The sequence below is a fragment of the Bufo bufo genome, unplaced genomic scaffold (assembly GCF_905171765.1).
Source record: "Bufo bufo unplaced genomic scaffold, aBufBuf1.1, whole genome shotgun sequence".
Taxonomy (NCBI): Eukaryota; Metazoa; Chordata; class Amphibia; order Anura; family Bufonidae; genus Bufo; species Bufo bufo.
The window spans coordinates 1-26696 of record NW_024400082.1 but is presented as its reverse complement, the minus strand read 5'-3'; the positions used below and the strand labels follow the sequence as shown (position 1 = coordinate 26696).

The following is a 26696-nucleotide window of genomic DNA, read 5'->3' as shown; positions in this document are numbered from 1 at the left end:
TTATTTTTCTTTATTTCATACAAAACTCAGAAAACACCTCCCATGTTAAGTGATAAAGTCACAAATGTCCAACAAGAGTGAATGTGGTAAGAAGGAGCTGAGAGACTCCAAGTCCAGCTGTCGTTCCTCCGCACGGCCCGCCTCATAAAACCGGCCGGGGCTGCTGGGTGAGCAGGAGACCAAATCTCTTCTTGATGGAGAAGCGATGTCGGGAATACTTGTCATCGGGAGAGAAGCGGGCTGGATGGGCTGAAGAGGTCAGCTGTCCACTGGGAGCCACTTTCTTCATGGTGTACACCCGATCTCCCTGCTCATCCAGGTAATACTGCAGGAACATGTCTGCCGCGTACAGTATAAGAACAGATACTACACTTGATCTTAGCCAAAAGGGGGCCTCGACAACGGGGCCGCTTATCGCCATTGCAAAGCACTTCTCAAGGCAACAGCCTACGGGCCCCAGCCCCAGCCCCAGTCCGGGAGGCTTCCTTCTCCTCTCTCACAAAGCAGGGAAAACGTGCGTCCTACGCTCAGAAGTCACCAGCATTATGCTCCTCTTTGTGTTTGCCATCTGCATAGCTCTACCCCCACCCGCCACTTTTGCACACGCCTTTTCTTCACACGCAATTCCTGGTGCCATAGCACGCCAAGCAGAAAAACGCATAGGAGTGAATGGAGAAGTAGTAGTGAGAAAAAAAAAACAGGAAGTATGCATTGTTGATTGTGATGTCACGGCCCCATTGTTGAGTGTTCCATCAGGGCCCTTGTGATGTCATCCAGTACTTGACCTTACTTGACCTCTTTGACCTCTTGACCTGACAAGCCTCTTGTGACACGTGCAGTGTTCCGTCCATTGTCCAGACAAGGCAGGTCCAGCTGCTGATACATAGGAAGTGCTGGACTACTTGTTAACCTCCAAATAATCCAGTTGGATAGGATCCACAAGAGGGAGACACAGGCAAACTTTACTCATTTATTATTACAGCACTGGAAAAGCTAAATGGTTACATCCAGCCAACTTGCTACAAAAGTACTAAATGGTCAATTCACAGGAACAACTCAGCATCCCAAGTGTGCACAACTGGCCCCAAATCAAAACCAAGGTGCGTGGAGGTCCAAACACTTCATTCCAGGTGATAAGCCAATTAACTAACCCATCAGTCTTTTTCCAACTCCCTGTTCAAAAAATCCATTTAATATATGGTCCCCAGATAGGGGACGTATCAGATATTAAAAATAACTGATAAGAAGAACAGATTATTATTATTTTTTTTTTTCTGAACGCACGCCCACCCAGACCTTTATTTTATACAAAAGTCAGAAAACACCTCCCATGTTAAGTGATAGATAAGGTCACAAATGTCCAACAAGAGTGAATGTGGTAAGAAGGAGCTGAGAGATTCAAGTCCAGCTTTCGTTCCTCCGCACCGGCCAGCCTCATAAAACCGGCCGGGGCTGCTGGGTGAGCAGGAGGCCAAATCTCTTCTTGATGGAGAAGCGATGTCGGGAATACTTGTCATCGGGAGAGAAGCGGGCTGGATGGGCTGAAGAGGTCAGCTGTCCACTGGGAGCCACTTTCTTCATGGTGTACACCCGATCTCCCTGCTCATCCAGGTAATACTGCAGGAACATGTCTGCCGCGTACAGTATAAGAACAGATACTACACTTCCTCTTAGCCAAAAGGGGCCTCGACAACGGGGCCGCTTATCGCCATTGCAAAGCACTTCTCAAGGCAACAGCCTACGGGCCCAAGCCCCAGACACAGTCCGGGAGGCTTCCTTCTCTCACAAACCAGGGAAAACGTGCGTCCTACGCTCAGAAATCACCAGCATGCTCCTCTTTGTGTTCGCCATCTGCATAGCTCCACCCCCACCCGCAAATTTTGCGCACGCAATTCCTGGTGCCATAGCACGCCAAGCAGAAAAACGTATAGGAGTGAATGGAGAAGTAGTAGTGAGGGGGAAAAAAAAAAAAAAAAGGTATACAGCATTGTTGATTGTGATGTCATGGCCCCATTGTTGAGTGTTCCATCAGGGCCCTTGTGATGTCATCCAGTACTTGACCTTACTTGACCTCTTTGACCTCTTGACCTGACAAGCCTCTTGTGACACGTGCAGTGTTCCGTCCATTGTCCAGACAAGGCAGGTCCAGCTGCTGATACATAGGAAGTGCTGGACTACTTGTTAACCTCCAAATAATCCAGTTGGATAGGATCCACAAGAGGGAGACACAGGCAAACTTTACTCATTTATTATTACAGCACTGGAAAAGCTAAATGGTTACATCCAGCCAACTTGCTACAAAAATACTAAATGGTCAATTCACAGGAACAACTCAGCATCCCAAGTGTGCACAACAGGCCCGCCCAAAGCAAAACCAAGGTGCGTGGAGGTCCAAACAATTCATTCAGGTGATAAGCCAATTAACTAACCCATCAATCTTTTTCCATCTCCCTGTTCAAAAAATCCATTTAATATATGGTCCCCAGATAGGGGACGTATCAGAAATTAAAAATAACTGATAAGAAGAACAGATTATTATTTTTTTTTTTTTTCTGAACGCACGCCCACCCAGACCTTTATTTTATACAAAAGTCAGAAAACACCTCCCATGTTAAGTGATAGATAAGGTCACAAATGTCCAACAAGAGTGAATGTGGTAAGAAGGAGCTGAGAGATTCAAGTCCAGCTTTCGTTCCTCCGCACCGGCCAGCCTCATAAAACCGGCCGGGGCTGCTGGGTGAGCAGGAGGCCAAATCTCTTCTTGATGGAGAAGCGATGTCGGGAATACTTGTCATCGGGAGAGAAGCGGGCTGGATGGGCTGAAGAGGTCAGCTGTCCACTGGGAGCCACTTTCTTCATGGTGTACACCCGATCTCCCTGCTCATCCAGGTAATACTGCAGGAACATGTCTGCCGCGTACAGTATAAGAACAGATACTACACTTCCTCTTAGCCAAAAGGGGCCTCGACAACGGGGCCGCTTATCGCCATTGCAAAGCACTTCTCAAGGCAACAGCCTACGGGCCCAAGCCCCAGACACAGTCCGGGAGGCTTCCTTCTCTCACAAACCAGGGAAAACGTGCGTCCTACGCTCAGAAATCACCAGCATGCTCCTCTTTGTGTTCGCCATCTGCATAGCTCCACCCCCACCCGCAAATTTTGCGCACGCAATTCCTGGTGCCATAGCACGCCAAGCAGAAAAACGCATAGGAGTGAATGGAGAAGTAGTAGTGAGGGGAAAAAAAAAAAAAAAACAGGAAGTACTGCATTGTTGATTGTGATGTCACGGCCCCATTGTTGAGTGTTCCATCAGGGCCCTTGTGATGTCATCCAGTACTTGACCTTACTTGACCTCTTTGACCTCTTGACCTGACAAGCCTCTTGTGACACGTGCAGTGTTCCGTCCATTGTCCAGACAAGGCAGGTCCAGCTGCTGATACATAGGAAGTGCTGGACTACTTGTTAACCTCCAAATAATCCAGTTGGATAGGATCCACAAGAGGGAGACACAGGCAAACTTTACTCATTTATTATTACAGCACTGGAAAAGCTAAATGGTTACATCCAGCCAACTTGCTACAAAAGTACTAAATGGTCAATTCACAGGAACAACTCAGCATCCCAAGTGTGCACAACAGGCCCCAAAGCAAAACCAAGGTGCGTGGAGGTCCAAACAATTCATTCAGGTGATAAGCCAATTAACTAACCCATCAATCTTTTTCCATCTCCCTGTTCAAAAAATCCATTTAATATATGGTCCCCAGATAGGGGACGTATCAGATATTAAAAATAACTGATAAGAAAGAACAGATTATTATTATTTTTTTTTTTTTGAACGCACGCCCACCCAGACCTTTATTTTATACAAAAGTCAGAAAACACCTCCCATGTTAAGTGATAGATAAGGTCACAAATGTCCAACAAGAGTGAATGTGGTAAGAAGGAGCTGAGAGATTTCAAGTCCAGCTTTCGTTCCTCCGCACCGGCCAGCCTCATAAAACCGGCCGGGGCTGCTGGGTGAGCAGGAGGCCAAATCTCTTCTTGATGGAGAAGCGATGTCGGGAATACTTGTCATCGGGAGAGAAGCGGGCTGGATGGGCTGAAGAGGTCAGCTGTCCACTGGGAGCCACTTTCTTCATGGTGTACACCCGATCTCCCTGCTCATCCAGGTAATACTGCAGGAACATGTCTGCCGCGTACAGTATAAGAACAGATACTACACTTCCTCTTAGCCAAAAGGGGGCCTCGACAACGGGGCCGCTTATCGCCATTGCAAAGCACTTCTCAAGGCAACAGCCTACGGGCCCAAGCCCCAGACACAGTCCGGGAGGCTTCCTTCTCTCACAAACCAGGGAAAACGTGCGTCCTACGCTCAGAAATCACCAGCATGCTCCTCTTTGTGTTCGCCATCTGCATAGCTCCACCCCCACCCGCAAATTTTGCGCACGCAATTCCTGGTGCCATAGCACGCCAAGCAGAAAAACGTATAGGAGTGAATGGAGAAGTAGTAGTGAGGGGGAAAAAAAAAAAAAAAAGGTATACAGCATTGTTGATTGTGATGTCATGGCCCCATTGTTGAGTGTTCCATCAGGGCCCTTGTGATGTCATCCAGTACTTGACCTTACTTGACCTCTTTGACCTCTTGACCTGACAAGCCTCTTGTGACACGTGCAGTGTTCCGTCCATTGTCCAGACAAGGCAGGTCCAGCTGCTGATACATAGGAAGTGCTGGACTACTTGTTAACCTCCAAATAATCCAGTTGGATAGGATCCACAAGAGGGAGACACAGGCAAACTTTACTCATTTATTATTACAGCACTGGAAAAGCTAAATGGTTACATCCAGCCAACTTGCTACAAAAATACTAAATGGTCAATTCACAGGAACAACTCAGCATCCCAAGTGTGCACAACAGGCCCGCCCAAAGCAAAACCAAGGTGCGTGGAGGTCCAAACAATTCATTCAGGTGATAAGCCAATTAACTAACCCATGAATCTTTTTCCATCTCCCTGTTCAAAAAATCCATTTAATATATGGTCCCCAGATAGGGGACGTATCAGATATTAAAAATAACTGATAAGAAAGAACAGATTATTATTATTATTTTTTTCTGAACGCACGCCCACCCAGACCTTTATTTTATACAAAAGTCAGAAAACACCTCCCATGTTAAGTGATAGATAAGGTGACAAATGTCCAACAAGAGTGAATGTGGTAAGAAGGAGCTGAGAGATTTCAAGTCCAGCTGTCGTTCCTCCGCACCGGCCAGCCTCATAAAACCGGCCGGGGCTGCTGGGTGAGCAGGAGGCCAAATCTCTTCTTGATGGAGAAGCGATGTCGGGAATACTTGTCATCAGGAGAGAAGCGGGCTGGATGGGCTGAAGAGGTCAGCTGTCCACTGGGAGCCACTTTCTTCATGGTGTACACCCGATCTCCCTGCTCATCCAGGTAACACTGCAGGAACATGTCTGCTGCGTACAGTATAAGAACAGATACTACACTTCCTCTTAGCCAAAAGGGGCCTCGACAACGGGGCCGCTTATCGCCATTGCAAAGCACTTCTCAAGGCAACAGCCTACGGGCCCCAGCCCCAGACACAGTCCGGGAGGCTTCCTTCTCTCACAAACCAGGGAAAACGTGCGTCCTACGCTCAGAAATCACCAGCATGCTCCTCTTTGTGTTCGCCATCTGCATAGCTCCACCCCCACCCGCAAATTTTGCGCACGCAATTCCTGGTGCCATAGCACGCCAAGCAGAAAAACGTATAGGAGTGAATGGAGAAGTAGTAGTGAGGGGGAAAAAAAAAAAAAAAGGTATACAGCATTGTTGATTGTGATGTCATGGCCCCATTGTTGAGTGTTCCATCAGGGCCCTTGTGATGTCATCCAGTACTTGACCTTACTTGACCTCTTTGACCTCTTGACCTGACAAGCCTCTTGTGACACGTGCAGTGTTCCGTCCATTGTCCAGACAAGGCAGGTCCAGCTGCTGATACATAGGAAGTGCTGGACTACTTGTTAACCTCCAAATAATCCAGTTGGATAGGATCCACAAGAGGGAGACACAGGCAAACTTTACTCATTTATTATTACAGCACTGGAAAAGCTAAATGGTTACATCCAGCCAACTTGCTACAAAAATACTAAATGGTCAATTCACAGGAACAACTCAGCATCCCAAGTGTGCACAACAGGCCCGCCCAAAGCAAAACCAAGGTGCGTGGAGGTCCAAACAATTCATTCAGGTGATAAGCCAATTAACTAACCCATCAATCTTTTTCCATCTCCCTGTTCAAAAAATCCATTTAATATATGGTCCCCAGATAGGGGACGTATCAGATATTAAAAATAACTGATAAGAAAGAACAGATTATTATTATTTTTTTTTTTCTGAACGCACGCCCACCCAGACCTTTATTTTATACAAAAGTCAGAAAACACCTCCCATGTTAAGTGATAGATAAGGTCACAAATGTCCAACAAGAGTGAATGTGGTAAGAAGGAGCTGAGAGATTTCAAGTCCAGCTTTCGTTCCTCCGCACCGGCCAGCCTCATAAAACCGGCCGGGGCTGCTGGGTGAGCAGGAGGCCAAATCTCTTCTTGATGGAGAAGCGATGTCGGGAATACTTGTCATCGGGAGAGAAGCGGGCTGGATGGGCTGAAGAGGTCAGCTGTCCACTGGGAGCCACTTTCTTCATGGTGTACACCCGATCTCCCTGCTCATCCAGGTAATACTGCAGGAACATGTCTGCCGCGTACAGTATAAGAACAGATACTACACTTCCTCTTAGCCAAAAGGGGCCTCGACAACGGGGCCGCTTATCGCCATTGCAAAGCACTTCTCAAGGCAACAGCCTACGGGCCCAAGCCCCAGACACAGTCCGGGAGGCTTCCTTCTCTCACAAACCAGGGAAAACGTGCGTCCTACGCTCAGAAATCACCAGCATGCTCCTCTTTGTGTTCGCCATCTGCATAGCTCCACCCCCACCCGCAAATTTTGCGCACGCAATTCCTGGTGCCATAGCACGCCAAGCAGAAAAACGTATAGGAGTGAATGGAGAAGTAGTAGTGAGGGGGAAAAAAAAAAAAAAAGGTATACAGCATTGTTGATTGTGATGTCATGGCCCCATTGTTGAGTGTTCCATCAGGGCCCTTGTGATGTCATCCAGTACTTGACCTTACTTGACCTCTTTGACCTCTTGACCTGACAAGCCTCTTGTGACACGTGCAGTGTTCCGTCCATTGTCCAGACAAGGCAGGTCCAGCTGCTGATACATAGGAAGTGCTGGACTACTTGTTAACCTCCAAATAATCCAGTTGGATAGGATCCACAAGAGGGAGACACAGGCAAACTTTACTCATTTATTATTACAGCACTGGAAAAGCTAAATGGTTACATCCAGCCAACTTGCTACAAAAATACTAAATGGTCAATTCACAGGAACAACTCAGCATCCCAAGTGTGCACAACAGGCCCGCCCAAAGCAAAACCAAGGTGCGTGGAGGTCCAAACACTTCATTCAGGTGATAAGCCAATTAACTAACCCATGAATCTTTTTCCATCTCCCTGTTCAAAAAATCCATTTAATATATGGTCCCCAGATAGGGGACGTATCAGATATTAAAAATAACTGATAAGAAAGAACAGATTATTATTATTATTTTTTTCTGAACGCACGCCCACCCAGACCTTTATTTTATACAAAAGTCAGAAAACACCTCCCATGTTAAGTGATAGATAAGGTGACAAATGTCCAACAAGAGTGAATGTGGTAAGAAGGAGCTGAGAGATTTCAAGTCCAGCTGTCGTTCCTCCGCACCGGCCAGCCTCATAAAACCGGCCGGGGCTGCTGGGTGAGCAGGAGGCCAAATCTCTTCTTGATGGAGAAGCGATGTCGGGAATACTTGTCATCAGGAGAGAAGCGGGCTGGATGGGCTGAAGAGGTCAGCTGTCCACTGGGAGCCACTTTCTTCATGGTGTACACCCGATCTCCCTGCTCATCCAGGTAACACTGCAGGAACATGTCTGCTGCGTACAGTATAAGAACAGATACTACACTTCCTCTTAGCCAAAAGGGGCCTCGACAACGGGGCCGCTTATCGCCATTGCAAAGCACTTCTCAAGGCAACAGCCTACGGGCCCAAGCCCCAGACACAGTCCGGGAGGCTTCCTTCTCTCACAAACCAGGGAAAACGTGCGTCCTACGCTCAGAAATCACCAGCATGCTCCTCTTTGTGTTCGCCATCTGCATAGCTCCACCCCCACCCGCAAATTTTGCGCACGCAATTCCTGGTGCCATAGCACGCCAAGCAGAAAAACGTATAGGAGTGAATGGAGAAGTAGTAGTGAGGGGGAAAAAAAAAAAAAAGGTATACAGCATTGTTGATTGTGATGTCATGGCCCCATTGTTGAGTGTTCCATCAGGGCCCTTGTGATGTCATCCAGTACTTGACCTTACTTGACCTCTTTGACCTCTTGACCTGACAAGCCTCTTGTGACACGTGCAGTGTTCCGTCCATTGTCCAGACAAGGCAGGTCCAGCTGCTGATACATAGGAAGTGCTGGACTACTTGTTAACCTCCAAATAATCCAGTTGGATAGGATCCACAAGAGGGAGACACAGGCAAACTTTACTCATTTATTATTACAGCACTGGAAAAGCTAAATGGTTACATCCAGCCAACTTGCTACAAAAATACTAAATGGTCAATTCACAGGAACAACTCAGCATCCCAAGTGTGCACAACAGGCCCGCCCAAAGCAAAACCAAGGTGCGTGGAGGTCCAAACAATTCATTCAGGTGATAAGCCAATTAACTAACCCATCAATCTTTTTCCATCTCCCTGTTCAAAAAATCCATTTAATATATGGTCCCCAGATAGGGGACGTATCAGATATTAAAAATAACTGATAAGAAAGAACAGATTATTATTTTTTTTTTTTTCTGAACGCACGCCCACCCAGACCTTTATTTTATACAAAAGTCAGAAAACCCCTCCCATGTTAAGTGATAGATAAGGTCACAAATGTCCAACAAGAGTGAATGTGGTAAGAAGGAGCTGAGAGATTTCAAGTCCAGCTTTCGTTCCTCCGCACCGGCCAGCCTCATAAAACCGGCCGGGGCTGCTGGGTGAGCAGGAGGCCAAATCTCTTCTTGATGGAGAAGCGATGTCGGGAATACTTGTCATCGGGAGAGAAGCGGGCTGGATGGGCTGAAGAGGTCAGCTGTCCACTGGGAGCCACTTTCTTCATGGTGTACACCCGATCTCCCTGCTCATCCAGGTAATACTGCAGGAACATGTCTGCCGCGTACAGTATAAGAACAGATACTACACTTCCTCTTAGCCAAAAGGGGCCTCGACAACGGGGCCGCTTATCGCCATTGCAAAGCACTTCTCAAGGCAACAGCCTACGGGCCCAAGCCCCAGACACAGTCCGGGAGGCTTCCTTCTCTCACAAACCAGGGAAAACGTGCGTCCTACGCTCAGAAATCACCAGCATGCTCCTCTTTGTGTTCGCCATCTGCATAGCTCCACCCCCACCCGCAAATTTTGCGCACGCAATTCCTGGTGCCATAGCACGCCAAGCAGAAAAACGTATAGGAGTGAATGGAGAAGTAGTAGTGAGGGGGAAAAAAAAAAAAAAAAAGGTATACAGCATTGTTGATTGTGATGTCATGGCCCCATTGTTGAGTGTTCCATCAGGGCCCTTGTGATGTCATCCAGTACTTGACCTTACTTGACCTCTTTGACCTCTTGACCTGACAAGCCTCTTGTGACACGTGCAGTGTTCCGTCCATTGTCCAGACAAGGCAGGTCCAGCTGCTGATACATAGGAAGTGCTGGACTACTTGTTAACCTCCAAATAATCCAGTTGGATAGGATCCACAAGAGGGAGACACAGGCAAACTTTACTCATTTATTATTACAGCACTGGAAAAGCTAAATGGTTACATCCAGCCAACTTGCTACAAAAATACTAAATGGTCAATTCACAGGAACAACTCAGCATCCCAAGTGTGCACAACAGGCCCGCCCAAAGCAAAACCAAGGTGCGTGGAGGTCCAAACACTTCATTCAGGTGATAAGCCAATTAACTAACCCATCAATCTTTTTCCATCTCCCTGTTCAAAAAATCCATTTAATATATGGTCCCCAGATAGGGGACGTATCAGATATTAAAAATAACTGATAAGAAAGAACAGATTATTATTATTATTTTTTTCTGAACGCACGCCCACCCAGACCTTTATTTTATACAAAAGTCAGAAAACACCTCCCATGTTAAGTGATAGATAAGGTGACAAATGTCCAACAAGAGTGAATGTGGTAAGAAGGAGCTGAGAGATTTCAAGTCCAGCTGTCGTTCCTCCGCACCGGCCAGCCTCATAAAACCGGCCGGGGCTGCTGGGTGAGCAGGAGGCCAAATCTCTTCTTGATGGAGAAGCGATGTCGGGAATACTTGTCATCGGGAGAGAAGCGGGCTGGATGGGCTGAAGAGGTCAGCTGTCCACTGGGAGCCACTTTCTTCATGGTGTACACCCGATCTCCCTGCTCATCCAGGTAATACTGCAGGAACATGTCTGCCGCGTACAGTATAAGAACAGATTTTTTTTTTTTTTTTTTTTTTTTTTTTTTTTTAACCATTCAGAATGGTAAATACACATACTCAGTATAAACGTTCGTATTTCTTCACCTTTCATCACTATGGCTTTCTTTCTCTTTTAATACAACAAAAGATATACAACAACAAATTATACATAAACACAGAAATTTAACCTGAGTGGCTTTTTTTTTTTTTTTTTTTTTTATATAAAAACCAAATAACAAAAAACAAAAAAAACAAAAACACATATATCAAAGAAAGAAAAAAAACTTTAGTCACGCAAACCATTAGTATAAGCAAAAAAAGTAATTCTTCTTAACTGCTCATATTCCCAACGATACTCTCGCGTTATTTCTTTAGGGAATAAACCAACTTCATATTGCGGTACTTTGTATTTATCAATGAAATATTCCTTATTAGAAAACAAATGGTGTTTAACCGTATAGAATAATGCTGACAAACGTACTCCAGTTGCCTCCAATTCATCCATTCTTTGATTTATCGCCTGAAAATATCTTTTTATCCTATCTTCTACTGGACTTTCTTCAACCTTCGTTTCCTTCACACACCTTTTTATACTGGGTTGACCTTGAGTCTTATCTTCAGATGTTACTTCTTTTCTTTTCCCATCCGTAACAGCATTAGTTGCTTTCCCTGGCTTACTTTCTTGACTTGCACATAAACTTTCTTGACTTAAAACTTTCACTCCACCACTTGAATCACCACTCTTTTCTTTTGCACATTCACCTGTGTTATGTCCTTCCAACTCACAAATTGTACACCATGTATACGTACATGCCTCTTTATCATGGCCATATTTTTTGCATTTACGACAAAACTCTGGCATCCCAGAAAAAAACAGGTCAGCATTTGATCTAGACACACGAAAACGACTAGGTGGGTAAACCAAGTTCCCCCCTTCATCTTCCAAAAAGGTAACCAAAAATTTCCATTTGGATGTCCATAAGCCGTACTGGTTCAAAATTTTCCCTTTTGGGATCACTTTCTCACATAGTTTTTCCAGAAAATTAACAATTTCTGACTCCGGTACATGAGGGTTATAGATACGTACAGTCACCAACCTTTCCTTCCTAGGGAAGTGGGGAATGATCCTCACTCCCTCAAAAACAGGATTCTGCTTAACATGTTCCACAAGCTTTAAAACATGCCCATATATGTCACTTGAAATGAAAACGACATCATATATCCCACGACTTGGAAATTCCAAAACTGAAAGTATCCAGTCCTTCTTAACAGCCAACAGGCCGAAAAGTATTTCCTCTACCAAAAAAACAATACCTTTTTCTTTTTTTCCAGTGTCCAGCAATACAAAACGAATTCCTTCTTTAATCCGAGCGTAGAACGGCACTTCCTCTTCTCCAGATTCTGAGTCCATCTGAACTTCCATTTCAGCCATCCTTCCGGAACTCCAAAAAAGAACCCTCACCCACTAAAAGCAGGTAGGTAGGTGATCGCTCCTCGTTGCCCCGGGACTAAGCCGTCCCCCCAATAGCAGCACAGGCTCGGACTGCAGCTATAAACTACAGCCCTCACCTGAGGCCGAGGGTCCGGGTACCCGGGGCACCTCTGGCCAAGACCAAGGCAGCACCTCTCGATACTACACTTGATCTTAGCCAAAAGGCCGAGAAGCGATCACGGGAAGACCAAGGAGTACAGTATAAGAACAGATACTACACTTGATCTTAGCCAAAAGGGGGCCTCGACAACGGGGCCGCTTATCGCCATTGCAAAGCACTTCTCAAGGCAACAGCCTACGGGCCCCAGCCCCAGCCCCAGTCCGGGAGGCTTCCTTCTCCTCTCTCACAAAGCAGGGAAAACGTGCGTCCTACGCTCAGAAGTCACCAGCATTATGCTCCTCTTTGTGTTTGCCATCTGCATAGCTCTACCCCCACCCGCCACTTTTGCACACGCCTTTTCTTCACACGCAATTCCTGGTGCCATAGCACGCCAAGCAGAAAAACGCATAGGAGTGAATGGAGAAGTAGTAGTGAGAAAAAAAAAAAAAAAAAAAGGAAGTATGCATTGTTGATTGTGATGTCACGGCCCCATTGTTGAGTGTTCCATCAGGGCCCTTGTGATGTCATCCAGTACTTGACCTTACTTGACCTCTTTGACCTCTTGACCTGACAAGCCTCTTGTGACACGTGCAGTGTTCCGTCCATTGTCCAGACAAGGCAGGTCCAGCTGCTGATACATAGGAAGTGCTGGACTACTTGTTAACCTCCAAATAATCCAGTTGGATAGGATCCACAAGAGGGAGACACAGGCAAACTTTACTCATTTATTATTACAGCACTGGAAAAGCTAAATGGTTACATCCAGCCAACTTGCTACAAAAATACTAAATGGTCAATTCACAGGAACAACTCAGCATCCCAAGTGTGCACAACAGGCCCGCCCAAAGCAAAACCAAGGTGCGTGGAGGTCCAAACAATTCATTCAGGTGATAAGCCAATTAACTAACCCATCAATCTTTTTCCATCTCCCTGTTCAAAAAATCCATTTAATATATGGTCCCCAGATAGGGGACGTATCAGATATTAAAAATAACTGATAAGAAAGAACAGATTATTATTATTTTTTTTTTTTCTGAACGCACGCCCACCCAGACCTTTATTTTATACAAAAGTCAGAAAACACCTCCCATGTTAAGTGATAGATAAGGTCACAAATGTCCAACAAGAGTGAATGTGGTAAGAAGGAGCTGAGAGATTTCAAGTCCAGCTTTCGTTCCTCCGCACCGGCCAGCCTCATAAAACCGGCCGGGGCTGCTGGGTGAGCAGGAGGCCAAATCTCTTCTTGATGGAGAAGCGATGTCGGGAATACTTGTCATCGGGAGAGAAGCGGGCTGGATGGGCTGAAGAGGTCAGCTGTCCACTGGGAGCCACTTTCTTCATGGTGTACACCCGATCTCCCTGCTCATCCAGGTAATACTGCAGGAACATGTCTGCCGCGTACAGTATAAGAACAGATACTACACTTCCTCTTAGCCAAAAGGGGCCTCGACAACGGGGCCGCTTATCGCCATTGCAAAGCACTTCTCAAGGCAACAGCCTACGGGCCCAAGCCCCAGACACAGTCCGGGAGGCTTCCTTCTCTCACAAACCAGGGAAAACGTGCGTCCTACGCTCAGAAATCACCAGCATGCTCCTCTTTGTGTTCGCCATCTGCATAGCTCCACCCCCACCCGCAAATTTTGCGCACGCAATTCCTGGTGCCATAGCACGCCAAGCAGAAAAACGTATAGGAGTGAATGGAGAAGTAGTAGTGAGGGGGAAAAAAAAAAAAAAAGGTATACAGCATTGTTGATTGTGATGTCATGGCCCCATTGTTGAGTGTTCCATCAGGGCCCTTGTGATGTCATCCAGTACTTGACCTTACTTGACCTCTTTGACCTCTTGACCTGACAAGCCTCTTGTGACACGTGCAGTGTTCCGTCCATTGTCCAGACAAGGCAGGTCCAGCTGCTGATACATAGGAAGTGCTGGACTACTTGTTAACCTCCAAATAATCCAGTTGGATAGGATCCACAAGAGGGAGACACAGGCAAACTTTACTCATTTATTATTACAGCACTGGAAAAGCTAAATGGTTACATCCAGCCAACTTGCTACAAAAATACTAAATGGTCAATTCACAGGAACAACTCAGCATCCCAAGTGTGCACAACAGGCCCGCCCAAAGCAAAACCAAGGTGCGTGGAGGTCCAAACAATTCATTCAGGTGATAAGCCAATTAACTAACCCATCAATCTTTTTCCATCTCCCTGTTCAAAAAATCCATTTAATATATGGTCCCCAGATAGGGGACGTATCAGATATTAAAAATAACTGATAAGAAAGAACAGATTATTATTATTTTTTTTTTTTTTTGAACGCACGCCCACCCAGACCTTTATTTTATACAAAAGTCAGAAAACACCTCCCATGTTAAGTGATAGATAAGGTCACAAATGTCCAACAAGAGTGAATGTGGTAAGAAGGAGCTGAGAGATTTCAAGTCCAGCTTTCGTTCCTCCGCACCGGCCAGCCTCATAAAACCGGCCGGGGCTGCTGGGTGAGCAGGAGGCCAAATCTCTTCTTGATGGAGAAGCGATGTCGGGAATACTTGTCATCGGGAGAGAAGCGGGCTGGATGGGCTGAAGAGGTCAGCTGTCCACTGGGAGCCACTTTCTTCATGGTGTACACCCGATCTCCCTGCTCATCCAGGTAATACTGCAGGAACATGTCTGCCGCGTACAGTATAAGAACAGATACTACACTTCCTCTTAGCCAAAAGGGGCCTCGACAACGGGGCCGCTTATCGCCATTGCAAAGCACTTCTCAAGGCAACAGCCTACGGGCCCAAGCCCCAGACACAGTCCGGGAGGCTTCCTTCTCTCACAAACCAGGGAAAACGTGCGTCCTACGCTCAGAAATCACCAGCATGCTCCTCTTTGTGTTCGCCATCTGCATAGCTCCACCCCCACCCGCAAATTTTGCGCACGCAATTCCTGGTGCCATAGCACGCCAAGCAGAAAAACGTATAGGAGTGAATGGAGAAGTAGTAGTGAGGGGGGAAAAAAAAAAAAAAAGGTATACAGCATTGTTGATTGTGATGTCATGGCCCCATTGTTGAGTGTTCCATCAGGGCCCTTGTGATGTCATCCAGTACTTGACCTTACTTGACCTCTTTGACCTCTTGACCTGACAAGCCTCTTGTGACACGTGCAGTGTTCCGTCCATTGTCCAGACAAGGCAGGTCCAGCTGCTGATACATAGGAAGTGCTGGACTACTTGTTAACCTCCAAATAATCCAGTTGGATAGGATCCACAAGAGGGAGACACAGGCAAACTTTACTCATTTATTATTACAGCACTGGAAAAGCTAAATGGTTACATCCAGCCAACTTGCTACAAAAATACTAAATGGTCAATTCACAGGAACAACTCAGCATCCCAAGTGTGCACAACAGGCCCGCCCAAAGCAAAACCAAGGTGCGTGGAGGTCCAAACAATTCATTCAGGTGATAAGCCAATTAACTAACCCATCAATCTTTTTCCATCTCCCTGTTCAAAAAATCCATTTAATATATGGTCCCCAGATAGGGGACGTATCAGATATTAAAAATAACTGATAAGAAAGAACAGATTATTATTATTTTTTTTTTCTGAACGCACGCCCACCCAGACCTTTATTTTATACAAAAGTCAGAAAACACCTCCCATGTTAAGTGATAGATAAGGTCACAAATGTCCAACAAGAGTGAATGTGGTAAGAAGGAGCTGAGAGATTTCAAGTCCAGCTTTCGTTCCTCCGCACCGGCCAGCCTCATAAAACCGGCCGGGGCTGCTGGGTGAGCAGGAGGCCAAATCTCTTCTTGATGGAGAAGCGATGTCGGGAATACTTGTCATCGGGAGAGAAGCGGGCTGGATGGGCTGAAGAGGTCAGCTGTCCACTGGGAGCCACTTTCTTCATGGTGTACACCCGATCTCCCTGCTCATCCAGGTAATACTGCAGGAACATGTCTGCCGCGTACAGTATAAGAACAGATACTACACTTCCTCTTAGCCAAAAGGGGCCTCGACAACGGGGCCGCTTATCGCCATTGCAAAGCACTTCTCAAGGCAACAGCCTACGGGCCCCAGCCCCAGACACAGTCCGGGAGGCTTCCTTCTCTCACAAACCAGGGAAAACGTGCGTCCTACGCTCAGAAATCACCAGCATGCTCCTCTTTGTGTTCGCCATCTGCATAGCTCCACCCCCACCCGCAAATTTTGCGCACGCAATTCCTGGTGCCATAGCACGCCAAGCAGAAAAACGTATAGGAGTGAATGGAGAAGTAGTAGTGAGGGGGAAAAAAAAAAAAAAAGGTATACAGCATTGTTGATTGTGATGTCATGGCCCCATTGTTGAGTGTTCCATCAGGGCCCTTGTGATGTCATCCAGTACTTGACCTTACTTGACCTCTTTGACCTCTTGACCTGACAAGCCTCTTGTGACACGTGCAGTGTTCCGTCCATTGTCCAGACAAGGCAGGTCCAGCTGCTGATACATAGGAAGTGCTGGACTACTTGTTAACCTCCAAATAATCCAGTTGGATAGGATCCACAAGAGGGAGACACAGGCAAACTTTACTCATTTATTATTACAGCACTGGAAAAGCTAAATGGTTACATCCAGCCAACTTGCTACAAAAATACTAAATGGTCAATTCACAGGAACAACTCAGCATCCCAAGTGTGCACAACAGGCCCGCCCAAAGCAAAACCAAGGTGCGTGGAGGTCCAAACAATTCATTCAGGTGATAAGCCAATTAACTAACCCATCAATCTTTTTCCATCTCCCTGTTCAAAAAATCCATTTAATATATGGTCCCCAGATAGGGGACGTATCAGATATTAAAAATAACTGATAAGAAAGAACAGATTATTATTATTTTTTTTTTCTGAACGCACGCCCACCCAGACCTTTATTTTATACAAAAGTCAGAAAACACCTCCCATGTTAAGTGATAGATAAGGTCACAAATGTCCAACAAGAGTGAATGTGGTAAGAAGGAGCTGAGAGATTTCAAGTCCAGCTTTCGTTCCTCCGCACCGGCCAGCCTCATAAAACCGGCCGGGGCTGCTGGGTGAGCAGGAGGCCAAATCTCTTCTTGATGGAGAAGCGATGTCGGGAATACTTGTCATCGGGAGAGAAGCGGGCTGGATGGGCTGAAGAGGTCAGCTGTCCACTGGGAGCCACTTTCTTCATGGTGTACACCCGATCTCCCTGCTCATCCAGGTAATACTGCAGGAACATGTCTGCCGCGTACAGTATAAGAACAGATACTACACTTCCTCTTAGCCAAAAGGGGCCTCGACAACGGGGCCGCTTATCGCCATTGCAAAGCACTTCTCAAGGCAACAGCCTACGGGCCCAAGCCCCAGACACAGTCCGGGAGGCTTCCTTCTCTCACAAACCAGGGAAAACGTGCGTCCTACGCTCAGAAATCACCAGCATGCTCCTCTTTGTGTTCGCCATCTGCATAGCTCCACCCCCACCCGCAAATTTTGCGCACGCAATTCCTGGTGCCATAGCACGCCAAGCAGAAAAACGTATAGGAGTGAATGGAGAAGTAGTAGTGAGGGGGAAAAAAAAAAAAAAAGGTATACAGCATTGTTGATTGTGATGTCATGGCCCCATTGTTGAGTGTTCCATCAGGGCCCTTGTGATGTCATCCAGTACTTGACCTTACTTGACCTCTTTGACCTCTTGACCTGACAAGCCTCTTGTGACACGTGCAGTGTTCCGTCCATTGTCCAGACAAGGCAGGTCCAGCTGCTGATACATAGGAAGTGCTGGACTACTTGTTAACCTCCAAATAATCCAGTTGGATAGGATCCACAAGAGGGAGACACAGGCAAACTTTACTCATTTATTATTACAGCACTGGAAAAGCTAAATGGTTACATCCAGCCAACTTGCTACAAAAATACTAAATGGTCAATTCACAGGAACAACTCAGCATCCCAAGTGTGCACAACAGGCCCGCCCAAAGCAAAACCAAGGTGCGTGGAGGTCCAAACAATTCATTCAGGTGATAAGCCAATTAACTAACCCATCAATCTTTTTCCATCTCCCTGTTCAAAAAATCCATTTAATATATGGTCCCCAGATAGGGGACGTATCAGATATTAAAAATAACTGATAAGAAAGAACAGATTATTATTATTTTTTTTTTTTTGAACGCACGCCCACCCAGACCTTTATTTTATACAAAAGTCAGAAAACACCTCCCATGTTAAGTGATAGATAAGGTCACAAATGTCCAACAAGAGTGAATGTGGTAAGAAGGAGCTGAGAGATTTCAAGTCCAGCTTTCGTTCCTCCGCACCGGCCAGCCTCATAAAACCGGCCGGGGCTGCTGGGTGAGCAGGAGGCCAAATCTCTTCTTGATGGAGAAGCGATGTCGGGAATACTTGTCATCGGGAGAGAAGCGGGCTGGATGGGCTGAAGAGGTCAGCTGTCCACTGGGAGCCACTTTCTTCATGGTGTACACCCGATCTCCCTGCTCATCCAGGTAATACTGCAGGAACATGTCTGCCGCGTACAGTATAAGAACAGATACTACACTTCCTCTTAGCCAAAAGGGGCCTCGACAACGGGGCCGCTTATCGCCATTGCAAAGCACTTCTCAAGGCAACAGCCTACGGGCCCAAGCCCCAGACACAGTCCGGGAGGCTTCCTTCTCTCACAAACCAGGGAAAACGTGCGTCCTACGCTCAGAAATCACCAGCATGCTCCTCTTTGTGTTCGCCATCTGCATAGCTCCACCCCCACCCGCAAATTTTGCGCACGCAATTCCTGGTGCCATAGCACGCCAAGCAGAAAAACGTATAGGAGTGAATGGAGAAGTAGTAGTGAGGGGGAAAAAAAAAAAAAAAGGTATACAGCATTGTTGATTGTGATGTCATGGCCCCATTGTTGAGTGTTCCATCAGGGCCCTTGTGATGTCATCCAGTACTTGACCTTACTTGACCTCTTTGACCTCTTGACCTGACAAGCCTCTTGTGACACGTGCAGTGTTCCGTCCATTGTCCAGACAAGGCAGGTCCAGCTGCTGATACATAGGAAGTGCTGGACTACTTGTTAACCTCCAAATAATCCAGTTGGATAGGATCCACAAGAGGGAGACACAGGCAAACTTTACTCATTTATTATTACAGCACTGGAAAAGCTAAATGGTTACATCCAGCCAACTTGCTACAAAAATACTAAATGGTCAATTCACAGGAACAACTCAGCATCCCAAGTGTGCACAACAGGCCCGCCCAAAGCAAAACCAAGGTGCGTGGAGGTCCAAACAATTCATTCAGGTGATAAGCCAATTAACTAACCCATCAATCTTTTTCCATCTCCCTGTTCAAAAAATCCATTTAATATATGGTCCCCAGATAGGGGACGTATCAGATATTAAAAATAACTGATAAGAAAGAACAGATTATTATTATTTTTTTTTTCTGAACGCACGCCCACCCAGACCTTTATTTTATACAAAAGTCAGAAAACACCTCCCATGTTAAGTGATAGATAAGGTCACAAATGTCCAACAAGAGTGAATGTGGTAAGAAGGAGCTGAGAGATTTCAAGTCCAGCTGTCGTTCCTCCGCACCGGCCAGCCTCATAAAACCGGCCGGGGCTGCTGGGTGAGCAGGAGGCCAAATCTCTTCTTGATGGAGAAGCGATGTCGGGAATACTTGTCATCGGGAGAGAAGCGGGCTGGATGGGCTGAAGAGGTCAGCTGTCCACTGGGAGCCACTTTCTTCATGGTGTACACCCGATCTCCCTGCTCATCCAGGTAATACTGCAGGAACATGTCTGCCGCGTACAGTATAAGAACAGATACTACACTTCCTCTTAGCCAAAAGGGGCCTCGACAACGGGGCCGCTTATCGCCATTGCAAAGCACTTCTCAAGGCAACAGCCTACGGGCCCAAGCCCCAGACACAGTCCGGGAGGCTTCCTTCTCTCACAAACCAGGGAAAACGTGCGTCCTACGCTCAGAAATCACCAGCATGCTCCTCTTTGTGTTCGCCATCTGCATAGCTCCACCCCCACCCGCAAATTTTGCGCACGCAATTCCTGGTGCCATAGCACGCCAAGCAGAAAAACGTATAGGAGTGAATGGAGAAGTAGTAGTGAGGGGGAAAAAAAAAAAAAAAGGTATACAGCATTGTTGATTGTGATGTCATGGCCCCATTGTTGAGTGTTCCATCAGGGCCCTTGTGATGTCATCCAGTACTTGACCTTACTTGACCTCTTTGACCTCTTGACCTGACAAGCCTCTTGTGACACGTGCAGTGTTCCGTCCATTGTCCAGACAAGGCAGGTCCAGCTGCTGATACATAGGAAGTGCTGGACTACTTGTTAACCTCCAAATAATCCAGTTGGATAGGATCCACAAGAGGGAGACACAGGCAAACTTTACTCATTTATTATTACAGCACTGGAAAAGCTAAATGGTTACATCCAGCCAACTTGCTACAAAAATACTAAATGGTCAATTCACAGGAACAACTCAGCATCCCAAGTGTGCACAACAGGCCCGCCCAAAGCAAAACCAAGGTGCGTGGAGGTCCAAACAATTCATTCAGGTGATAAGCCAATTAACTAACCCATCAATCTTTTTCCATCTCCCTGTTCAAAAAATCCATTTAATATATGGTCCCCAGATAGGGGACGTATCAGATATTAAAAATAACTGATAAGAAAGAACAGATTATTATTATTTTTTTTTTCTGAACGCACGCCCACCCAGACCTTTATTTTATACAAAAGTCAGAAAACACCTCCCATGTTAAGTGATAGATAAGGTCACAAATGTCCAACAAGAGTGAATGTGGTAAGAAGGAGCTGAGAGATTTCAAGTCCAGCTTTCGTTCCTCCGCACCGGCCAGCCTCATAAAACCGGCCGGGGCTGCTGGGTGAGCAGGAGGCCAAATCTCTTCTTGATGGAGAAGCGATGTCGGGAATACTTGTCATCGGGAGAGAAGCGGGCTGGATGGGCTGAAGAGGTCAGCTGTCCACTGGGAGCCACTTTCTTCATGGTGTACACCCGATCTCCCTGCTCATCCAGGTAATACTGCAGGAACATGTCTGCCGCGTACAGTATAAGAACAGATACTACACTTCCTCTTAGCCAAAAGGGGCCTCGACAACGGGGCCGCTTATCGCCATTGCAAAGCACTTCTCAAGGCAACAGCCTACGGGCCCAAGCCCCAGACACAGTCCGGGAGGCTTCCTTCTCTCACAAACCAGGGAAAACGTGCGTCCTACGCTCAGAAATCACCAGCATGCTCCTCTTTGTGTTCGCCATCTGCATAGCTCCACCCCCACCCGCAAATTTTGCGCACGCAATTCCTGGTGCCATAGCACGCCAAGCAGAAAAACGTATAGGAGTGAATGGAGAAGTAGTAGTGAGGGGGAAAAAAAAAAAAAAAGGTATACAGCATTGTTGATTGTGATGTCATGGCCCCATTGTTGAGTGTTCCATCAGGGCCCTTGTGATGTCATCCAGTACTTGACCTTACTTGACCTCTTTGACCTCTTGACCTGACAAGCCTCTTGTGACACGTGCAGTGTTCCGTCCATTGTCCAGACAAGGCAGGTCCAGCTGCTGATACATAGGAAGTGCTGGACTACTTGTTAACCTCCAAATAATCCAGTTGGATAGGATCCACAAGAGGGAGACACAGGCAAACTTTACTCATTTATTATTACAGCACTGGAAAAGCTAAATGGTTACATCCAGCCAACTTGCTACAAAAATACTAAATGGTCAATTCACAGGAACAACTCAGCATCCCAAGTGTGCACAACAGGCCCGCCCAAAGCAAAACCAAGGTGCGTGGAGGTCCAAACAATTCATTCAGGTGATAAGCCAATTAACTAACCCATCAATCTTTTTCCATCTCCCTGTTCAAAAAATCCATTTAATATATGGTCCCCAGATAGGGGACGTATCAGATATTAAAAATAACTGATAAGAAAGAACAGATTATTATTATTATTTTTTTCTGAACGCACGCCCACCCAGACCTTTATTTTATACAAAAGTCAGAAAACACCTCCCATGTTAAGTGATAGATAAGGTCACAAATGTCCAACAAGAGTGAATGTGGTAAGAAGGAGCTGAGAGATTTCAAGTCCAGCTTTCGTTCCTCCGCACCGGCCAGCCTCATAAAACCGGCCGGGGCTGCTGGGTGAGCAGGAGGCCAAATCTCTTCTTGATGGAGAAGCGATGTCGGGAATACTTGTCATCGGGAGAGAAGCGGGCTGGATGGGCTGAAGAGGTCAGCTGTCCACTGGGAGCCACTTTCTTCATGGTGTACACCCGATCTCCCTGCTCATCCAGGTAATACTGCAGGAACATGTCTGCCGCGTACAGTATAAGAACAGATACTACACTTCCTCTTAGCCAAAAGGGGCCTCGACAACGGGGCCGCTTATCGCCATTGCAAAGCACTTCTCAAGGCAACAGCCTACGGGCCCCAGCCCCAGACACAGTCCGGGAGGCTTCCTTCTCTCACAAACCAGGGAAAACGTGCGTCCTACGCTCAGAAATCACCAGCATGCTCCTCTTTGTGTTCGCCATCTGCATAGCTCCACCCCCACCCGCAAATTTTGCGCACGCAATTCCTGGTGCCATAGCACGCCAAGCAGAAAAACGTATAGGAGTGAATGGAGAAGTAGTAGTGAGGGGGAAAAAAAAAAAAAAAGGTATACAGCATTGTTGATTGTGATGTCATGGGCCCATTGTTGAGTGTTCCATCAGGGCCCTTGTGATGTCATCCAGTACTTGACCTTACTTGACCTCTTTGACCTCTTGACCTGACAAGCCTCTTGTGACACGTGCAGTGTTCCGTCCATTGTCCAGACAAGGCAGGTCCAGCTGCTGATACATAGGAAGTGCTGGACTACTTGTTAACCTCCAAATAATCCAGTTGGATAGGATCCACAAGAGGGAGACACAGGCAAACTTTACTCATTTATTATTACAGCACTGGAAAAGCTAAATGGTTACATCCAGCCAACTTGCTACAAAAATACTAAATGGTCAATTCACAGGAACAACTCAGCATCCCAAGTGTGCACAACAGGCCCGCCCAAAGCAAAACCAAGGTGCGTGGAGGTCCAAACAATTCATTCAGGTGATAAGCCAATTAACTAACCCATCAATCTTTTTCCATCTCCCTGTTCAAAAAATCCATTTAATATATGGTCCCCAGATAGGGGACGTATCAGATATTAAAAATAACTGATAAGAAAGAACAGATTATTATTATTTTTTTTTTTTTTTGAACGCACGCCCACCCAGACCTTTATTTTATACAAAAGTCAGAAAACACCTCCCATGTTAAGTGATAGATAAGGTCACAAATGTCCAACAAGAGTGAATGTGGTAAGAAGGAGCTGAGAGATTTCAAGTCCAGCTTTCGTTCCTCCGCACCGGCCAGCCTCATAAAACCGGCCGGGGCTGCTGGGTGAGCAGGAGGCCAAATCTCTTCTTGATGGAGAAGCGATGTCGGGAATACTTGTCATCGGGAGAGAAGCGGGCTGGATGGGCTGAAGAGGTCAGCTGTCCACTGGGAGCCACTTTCTTCATGGTGTACACCCGATCTCCCTGCTCATCCAGGTAATACTGCAGGAACATGTCTGCCGCGTACAGTATAAGAACAGATACTACACTTCCTCTTAGCCAAAAGGGGCCTCGACAACGGGGCCGCTTATCGCCATTGCAAAGCACTTCTCAAGGCAACAGCCTACGGGCCCAAGCCCCAGACACAGTCCGGGAGGCTTCCTTCTCTCACAAACCAGGGAAAACGTGCGTCCTACGCTCAGAAATCACCAGCATGCTCCTCTTTGTGTTCGCCATCTGCATAGCTCCACCCCCACCCGCAAATTTTGCGCACGCAATTCCTGGTGCCATAGCACGCCAAGCAGAAAAACGTATAGGAGTGAATGGAGAAGTAGTAGTGAGGGGGAAAAAAAAAAAAAAAGGTATACAGCATTGTTGATTGTGATGTCATGGCCCCATTGTTGAGTGTTCCATCAGGGCCCTTGTGATGTCATCCAGTACTTGACCTTACTTGACCTCTTTGACCTCTTGACCTGACAAGCCTCTTGTGACACGTGCAGTGTTCCGTCCATTGTCCAGACAAGGCAGGTCCAGCTGCTGATACATAGGAAGTGCTGGACTACTTGTTAACCTCCAAATAATCCAGTTGGATAGGATCCACAAGAGGGAGACACAGGCAAACTTTACTCATTTATTATTACAGCACTGGAAAAGCTAAATGGTTACATCCAGCCAACTTGCTACAAAAATACTAAATGGTCAATTCACAGGAACAACTCAGCATCCCAAGTGTGCACAACAGGCCCGCCCAAAGCAAAACCAAGGTGCGTGGAGGTCCAAACAATTCATTCAGGTGATAAGCCAATTAACTAACCCATCAATCTTTTTCCATCTCCCTGTTCAAAAAATCCATTTAATATATGGTCCCCAGATAGGGGACGTATCAGAAATTAAAAATAACTGATAAGAAAGAACAGATTATTATTATTTTTTTTTTCTGAACGCACGCCCACCCAGACCTTTATTTTATACAAAAGTCAGAAAACACCTCCCATGTTAAGTGATAGATAAGGTCACAAATGTCCAACAAGAGTGAATGTGGTAAGAAGGAGCTGAGAGATTTCAAGTCCAGCTTTCGTTCCTCCGCACCGGCCAGCCTCATAAAACCGGCCGGGGCTGCTGGGTGAGCAGGAGGCCAAATCTCTTCTTGATGGAGAAGCGATGTCGGGAATACTTGTCATCGGGAGAGAAGCGGGCTGGATGGGCTGAAGAGGTCAGCTGTCCACTGGGAGCCACTTTCTTCATGGTGTACACCCGATCTCCCTGCTCATCCAGGTAATACTGCAGGAACATGTCTGCCGCGTACAGTATAAGAACAGATACTACACTTCCTCTTAGCCAAAAGGGGCCTCGACAACGGGGCCGCTTATCGCCATTGCAAAGCACTTCTCAAGGCAACAGCCTACGGGCCCAAGCCCCAGACACAGTCCGGGAGGCTTCCTTCTCTCACAAACCAGGGAAAACGTGCGTCCTACGCTCAGAAATCACCAGCATGCTCCTCTTTGTGTTCGCCATCTGCATAGCTCCACCCCCACCCGCAAATTTTGCGCACGCAATTCCTGGTGCCATAGCACGCCAAGCAGAAAAACGTATAGGAGTGAATGGAGAAGTAGTAGTGAGGGGGAAAAAAAAAAAAAAAGGTATACAGCATTGTTGATTGTGATGTCATGGCCCCATTGTTGAGTGTTCCATCAGGGCCCTTGTGATGTCATCCAGTACTTGACCTTACTTGACCTCTTTGACCTCTTGACCTGACAAGCCTCTTGTGACACGTGCAGTGTTCCGTCCATTGTCCAGACAAGGCAGGTCCAGCTGCTGATACATAGGAAGTGCTGGACTACTTGTTAACCTCCAAATAATCCAGTTGGATAGGATCCACAAGAGGGAGACACAGGCAAACTTTACTCATTTATTATTACAGCACTGGAAAAGCTAAATGGTTACATCCAGCCAACTTGCTACAAAAATACTAAATGGTCAATTCACAGGAACAACTCAGCATCCCAAGTGTGCACAACAGGCCCGCCCAAAGCAAAACCAAGGTGCGTGGAGGTCCAAACAATTCATTCAGGTGATAAGCCAATTAACTAACCCATCAATCTTTTTCCATCTCCCTGTTCAAAAAATCCATTTAATATATGGTCCCCAGATAGGGGACGTATCAGATATTAAAAATAACTGATAAGAAAGAACAGATTATTATTATTTTTTTTTTTTTCTGAACGCACGCCCACCCAGACCTTTATTTTATACAAAAGTCAGAAAACACCTCCCATGTTAAGTGATAGATAAGGTCACAAATGTCCAACAAGAGTGAATGTGGTAAGAAGGAGCTGAGAGATTTCAAGTCCAGCTTTCGTTCCTCCGCACCGGCCAGCCTCATAAAACCGGCCGGGGCTGCTGGGTGAGCAGGAGGCCAAATCTCTTCTTGATGGAGAAGCGATGTCGGGAATACTTGTCATCAGGAGAGAAGCGGGCTGGATGGGCTGAAGAGGTCAGCTGTCCACTGGGAGCCACTTTCTTCATGGTGTACACCCGATCTCCCTGCTCATCCAGGTAATACTGCAGGAACATGTCTGCCGCGTACAGTATAAGAACAGATACTACACTTCCTCTTAGCCAAAAGGGGCCTCGACAACGGGGCCGCTTATCGCCATTGCAAAGCACTTCTCAAGGCAACAGCCTACGGGCCCAAGCCCCAGACACAGTCCGGGAGGCTTCCTTCTCTCACAAACCAGGGAAAACGTGCGTCCTACGCTCAGAAATCACCAGCATGCTCCTCTTTGTGTTCGCCATCTGCATAGCTCCACCCCCACCCGCAAATTTTGCGCACGCAATTCCTGGTGCCATAGCACGCCAAGCAGAAAAACGTATAGGAGTGAATGGAGAAGTAGTAGTGAGGGGGAAA

At 46.6% G+C, this 26696-nt stretch overlaps 18 protein-coding genes and 1 pseudogene across 18 annotated transcripts; all 19 read right to left on the bottom strand.

The window, feature by feature from the left end:
- Positions 1 to 142: 142 nt before the first annotated feature.
- Positions 143 to 337, bottom strand: LOC120983446 (H/ACA ribonucleoprotein complex subunit 3). Its single transcript, XM_040413189.1, has one exon. It carries the CDS (start codon positions 335 to 337, stop codon positions 143 to 145), a length of 195 nt encoding a protein of 64 aa, XP_040269123.1.
- A 1093-nt stretch (positions 338 to 1430) lies between these two features.
- On the bottom strand, positions 1431 to 1629 carry LOC120983442 (H/ACA ribonucleoprotein complex subunit 3). The gene has a single exon (XM_040413186.1). It carries the CDS (start codon positions 1627 to 1629, stop codon positions 1435 to 1437), a length of 195 nt encoding a protein of 64 aa, XP_040269120.1. The 3' UTR covers positions 1431 to 1434.
- A 1079-nt stretch (positions 1630 to 2708) lies between these two features.
- LOC120983440 (H/ACA ribonucleoprotein complex subunit 3) lies at positions 2709 to 2907 on the bottom strand. The gene has a single exon (XM_040413184.1). It carries the CDS (start codon positions 2905 to 2907, stop codon positions 2713 to 2715), a length of 195 nt encoding a protein of 64 aa, XP_040269118.1. The 3' UTR covers positions 2709 to 2712.
- Positions 2908 to 3987: 1080 nt separating this feature from the next.
- Positions 3988 to 4186, bottom strand: LOC120983443 (H/ACA ribonucleoprotein complex subunit 3). Its single transcript, XM_040413187.1, has one exon. The coding sequence runs from the start codon at positions 4184 to 4186 to the stop codon at positions 3992 to 3994; it is 195 nt and encodes a 64-aa protein (XP_040269121.1). The 3' UTR covers positions 3988 to 3991.
- A 2360-nt stretch (positions 4187 to 6546) lies between these two features.
- LOC120983433 (H/ACA ribonucleoprotein complex subunit 3) lies at positions 6547 to 6745 on the bottom strand. The gene has a single exon (XM_040413176.1). It carries the CDS (start codon positions 6743 to 6745, stop codon positions 6551 to 6553), a length of 195 nt encoding a protein of 64 aa, XP_040269110.1. The 3' UTR covers positions 6547 to 6550.
- Positions 6746 to 7707: 962 nt separating this feature from the next.
- On the bottom strand, positions 7708 to 9300 carry LOC120983427 (H/ACA ribonucleoprotein complex subunit 3). The gene is made up of 2 exons (XM_040413169.1): positions 8994 to 9300; positions 7708 to 7718 (listed from the first exon to the last, which is right to left on the bottom strand). Exon 1 carries the CDS (start codon positions 9298 to 9300, stop codon positions 9106 to 9108), a length of 195 nt encoding a protein of 64 aa, XP_040269103.1. The 3' UTR covers positions 7708 to 7718; positions 8994 to 9105.
- A 1081-nt stretch (positions 9301 to 10381) lies between these two features.
- On the bottom strand, positions 10382 to 10580 carry LOC120983434 (H/ACA ribonucleoprotein complex subunit 3). Its single transcript, XM_040413177.1, has one exon. It carries the CDS (start codon positions 10578 to 10580, stop codon positions 10386 to 10388), a length of 195 nt encoding a protein of 64 aa, XP_040269111.1. The 3' UTR covers positions 10382 to 10385.
- A 1542-nt stretch (positions 10581 to 12122) lies between these two features.
- LOC120983449 lies at positions 12123 to 12259 on the bottom strand (annotated as a pseudogene).
- A 1113-nt stretch (positions 12260 to 13372) lies between these two features.
- LOC120983437 (H/ACA ribonucleoprotein complex subunit 3) lies at positions 13373 to 13571 on the bottom strand. The gene has a single exon (XM_040413181.1). It carries the CDS (start codon positions 13569 to 13571, stop codon positions 13377 to 13379), a length of 195 nt encoding a protein of 64 aa, XP_040269115.1. The 3' UTR covers positions 13373 to 13376.
- Positions 13572 to 14653: 1082 nt separating this feature from the next.
- Positions 14654 to 14852, bottom strand: LOC120983436 (H/ACA ribonucleoprotein complex subunit 3). Its single transcript, XM_040413179.1, has one exon. It carries the CDS (start codon positions 14850 to 14852, stop codon positions 14658 to 14660), a length of 195 nt encoding a protein of 64 aa, XP_040269113.1. The 3' UTR covers positions 14654 to 14657.
- Positions 14853 to 15932: 1080 nt separating this feature from the next.
- On the bottom strand, positions 15933 to 16131 carry LOC120983431 (H/ACA ribonucleoprotein complex subunit 3). The gene has a single exon (XM_040413174.1). The coding sequence runs from the start codon at positions 16129 to 16131 to the stop codon at positions 15937 to 15939; it is 195 nt and encodes a 64-aa protein (XP_040269108.1). The 3' UTR covers positions 15933 to 15936.
- A 1079-nt stretch (positions 16132 to 17210) lies between these two features.
- LOC120983432 (H/ACA ribonucleoprotein complex subunit 3) lies at positions 17211 to 17409 on the bottom strand. The gene has a single exon (XM_040413175.1). It carries the CDS (start codon positions 17407 to 17409, stop codon positions 17215 to 17217), a length of 195 nt encoding a protein of 64 aa, XP_040269109.1. The 3' UTR covers positions 17211 to 17214.
- A 1080-nt stretch (positions 17410 to 18489) lies between these two features.
- On the bottom strand, positions 18490 to 18688 carry LOC120983435 (H/ACA ribonucleoprotein complex subunit 3). Its single transcript, XM_040413178.1, has one exon. The coding sequence runs from the start codon at positions 18686 to 18688 to the stop codon at positions 18494 to 18496; it is 195 nt and encodes a 64-aa protein (XP_040269112.1). The 3' UTR covers positions 18490 to 18493.
- A 1079-nt stretch (positions 18689 to 19767) lies between these two features.
- Positions 19768 to 19966, bottom strand: LOC120983445 (H/ACA ribonucleoprotein complex subunit 3). The gene has a single exon (XM_040413188.1). It carries the CDS (start codon positions 19964 to 19966, stop codon positions 19772 to 19774), a length of 195 nt encoding a protein of 64 aa, XP_040269122.1. The 3' UTR covers positions 19768 to 19771.
- Positions 19967 to 21045: 1079 nt separating this feature from the next.
- LOC120983438 (H/ACA ribonucleoprotein complex subunit 3) lies at positions 21046 to 21244 on the bottom strand. The gene has a single exon (XM_040413182.1). The coding sequence runs from the start codon at positions 21242 to 21244 to the stop codon at positions 21050 to 21052; it is 195 nt and encodes a 64-aa protein (XP_040269116.1). The 3' UTR covers positions 21046 to 21049.
- A 1079-nt stretch (positions 21245 to 22323) lies between these two features.
- LOC120983441 (H/ACA ribonucleoprotein complex subunit 3) lies at positions 22324 to 22522 on the bottom strand. Its single transcript, XM_040413185.1, has one exon. The coding sequence runs from the start codon at positions 22520 to 22522 to the stop codon at positions 22328 to 22330; it is 195 nt and encodes a 64-aa protein (XP_040269119.1). The 3' UTR covers positions 22324 to 22327.
- Positions 22523 to 23604: 1082 nt separating this feature from the next.
- LOC120983430 (H/ACA ribonucleoprotein complex subunit 3) lies at positions 23605 to 23803 on the bottom strand. Its single transcript, XM_040413173.1, has one exon. The coding sequence runs from the start codon at positions 23801 to 23803 to the stop codon at positions 23609 to 23611; it is 195 nt and encodes a 64-aa protein (XP_040269107.1). The 3' UTR covers positions 23605 to 23608.
- A 1079-nt stretch (positions 23804 to 24882) lies between these two features.
- LOC120983439 (H/ACA ribonucleoprotein complex subunit 3) lies at positions 24883 to 25081 on the bottom strand. Its single transcript, XM_040413183.1, has one exon. The coding sequence runs from the start codon at positions 25079 to 25081 to the stop codon at positions 24887 to 24889; it is 195 nt and encodes a 64-aa protein (XP_040269117.1). The 3' UTR covers positions 24883 to 24886.
- A 1086-nt stretch (positions 25082 to 26167) lies between these two features.
- Positions 26168 to 26369, bottom strand: LOC120983447 (H/ACA ribonucleoprotein complex subunit 3). Its single transcript, XM_040413190.1, has one exon. It carries the CDS (start codon positions 26360 to 26362, stop codon positions 26168 to 26170), a length of 195 nt encoding a protein of 64 aa, XP_040269124.1. The 5' UTR covers positions 26363 to 26369.
- Positions 26370 to 26696: the final 327 nt, after the last annotated feature.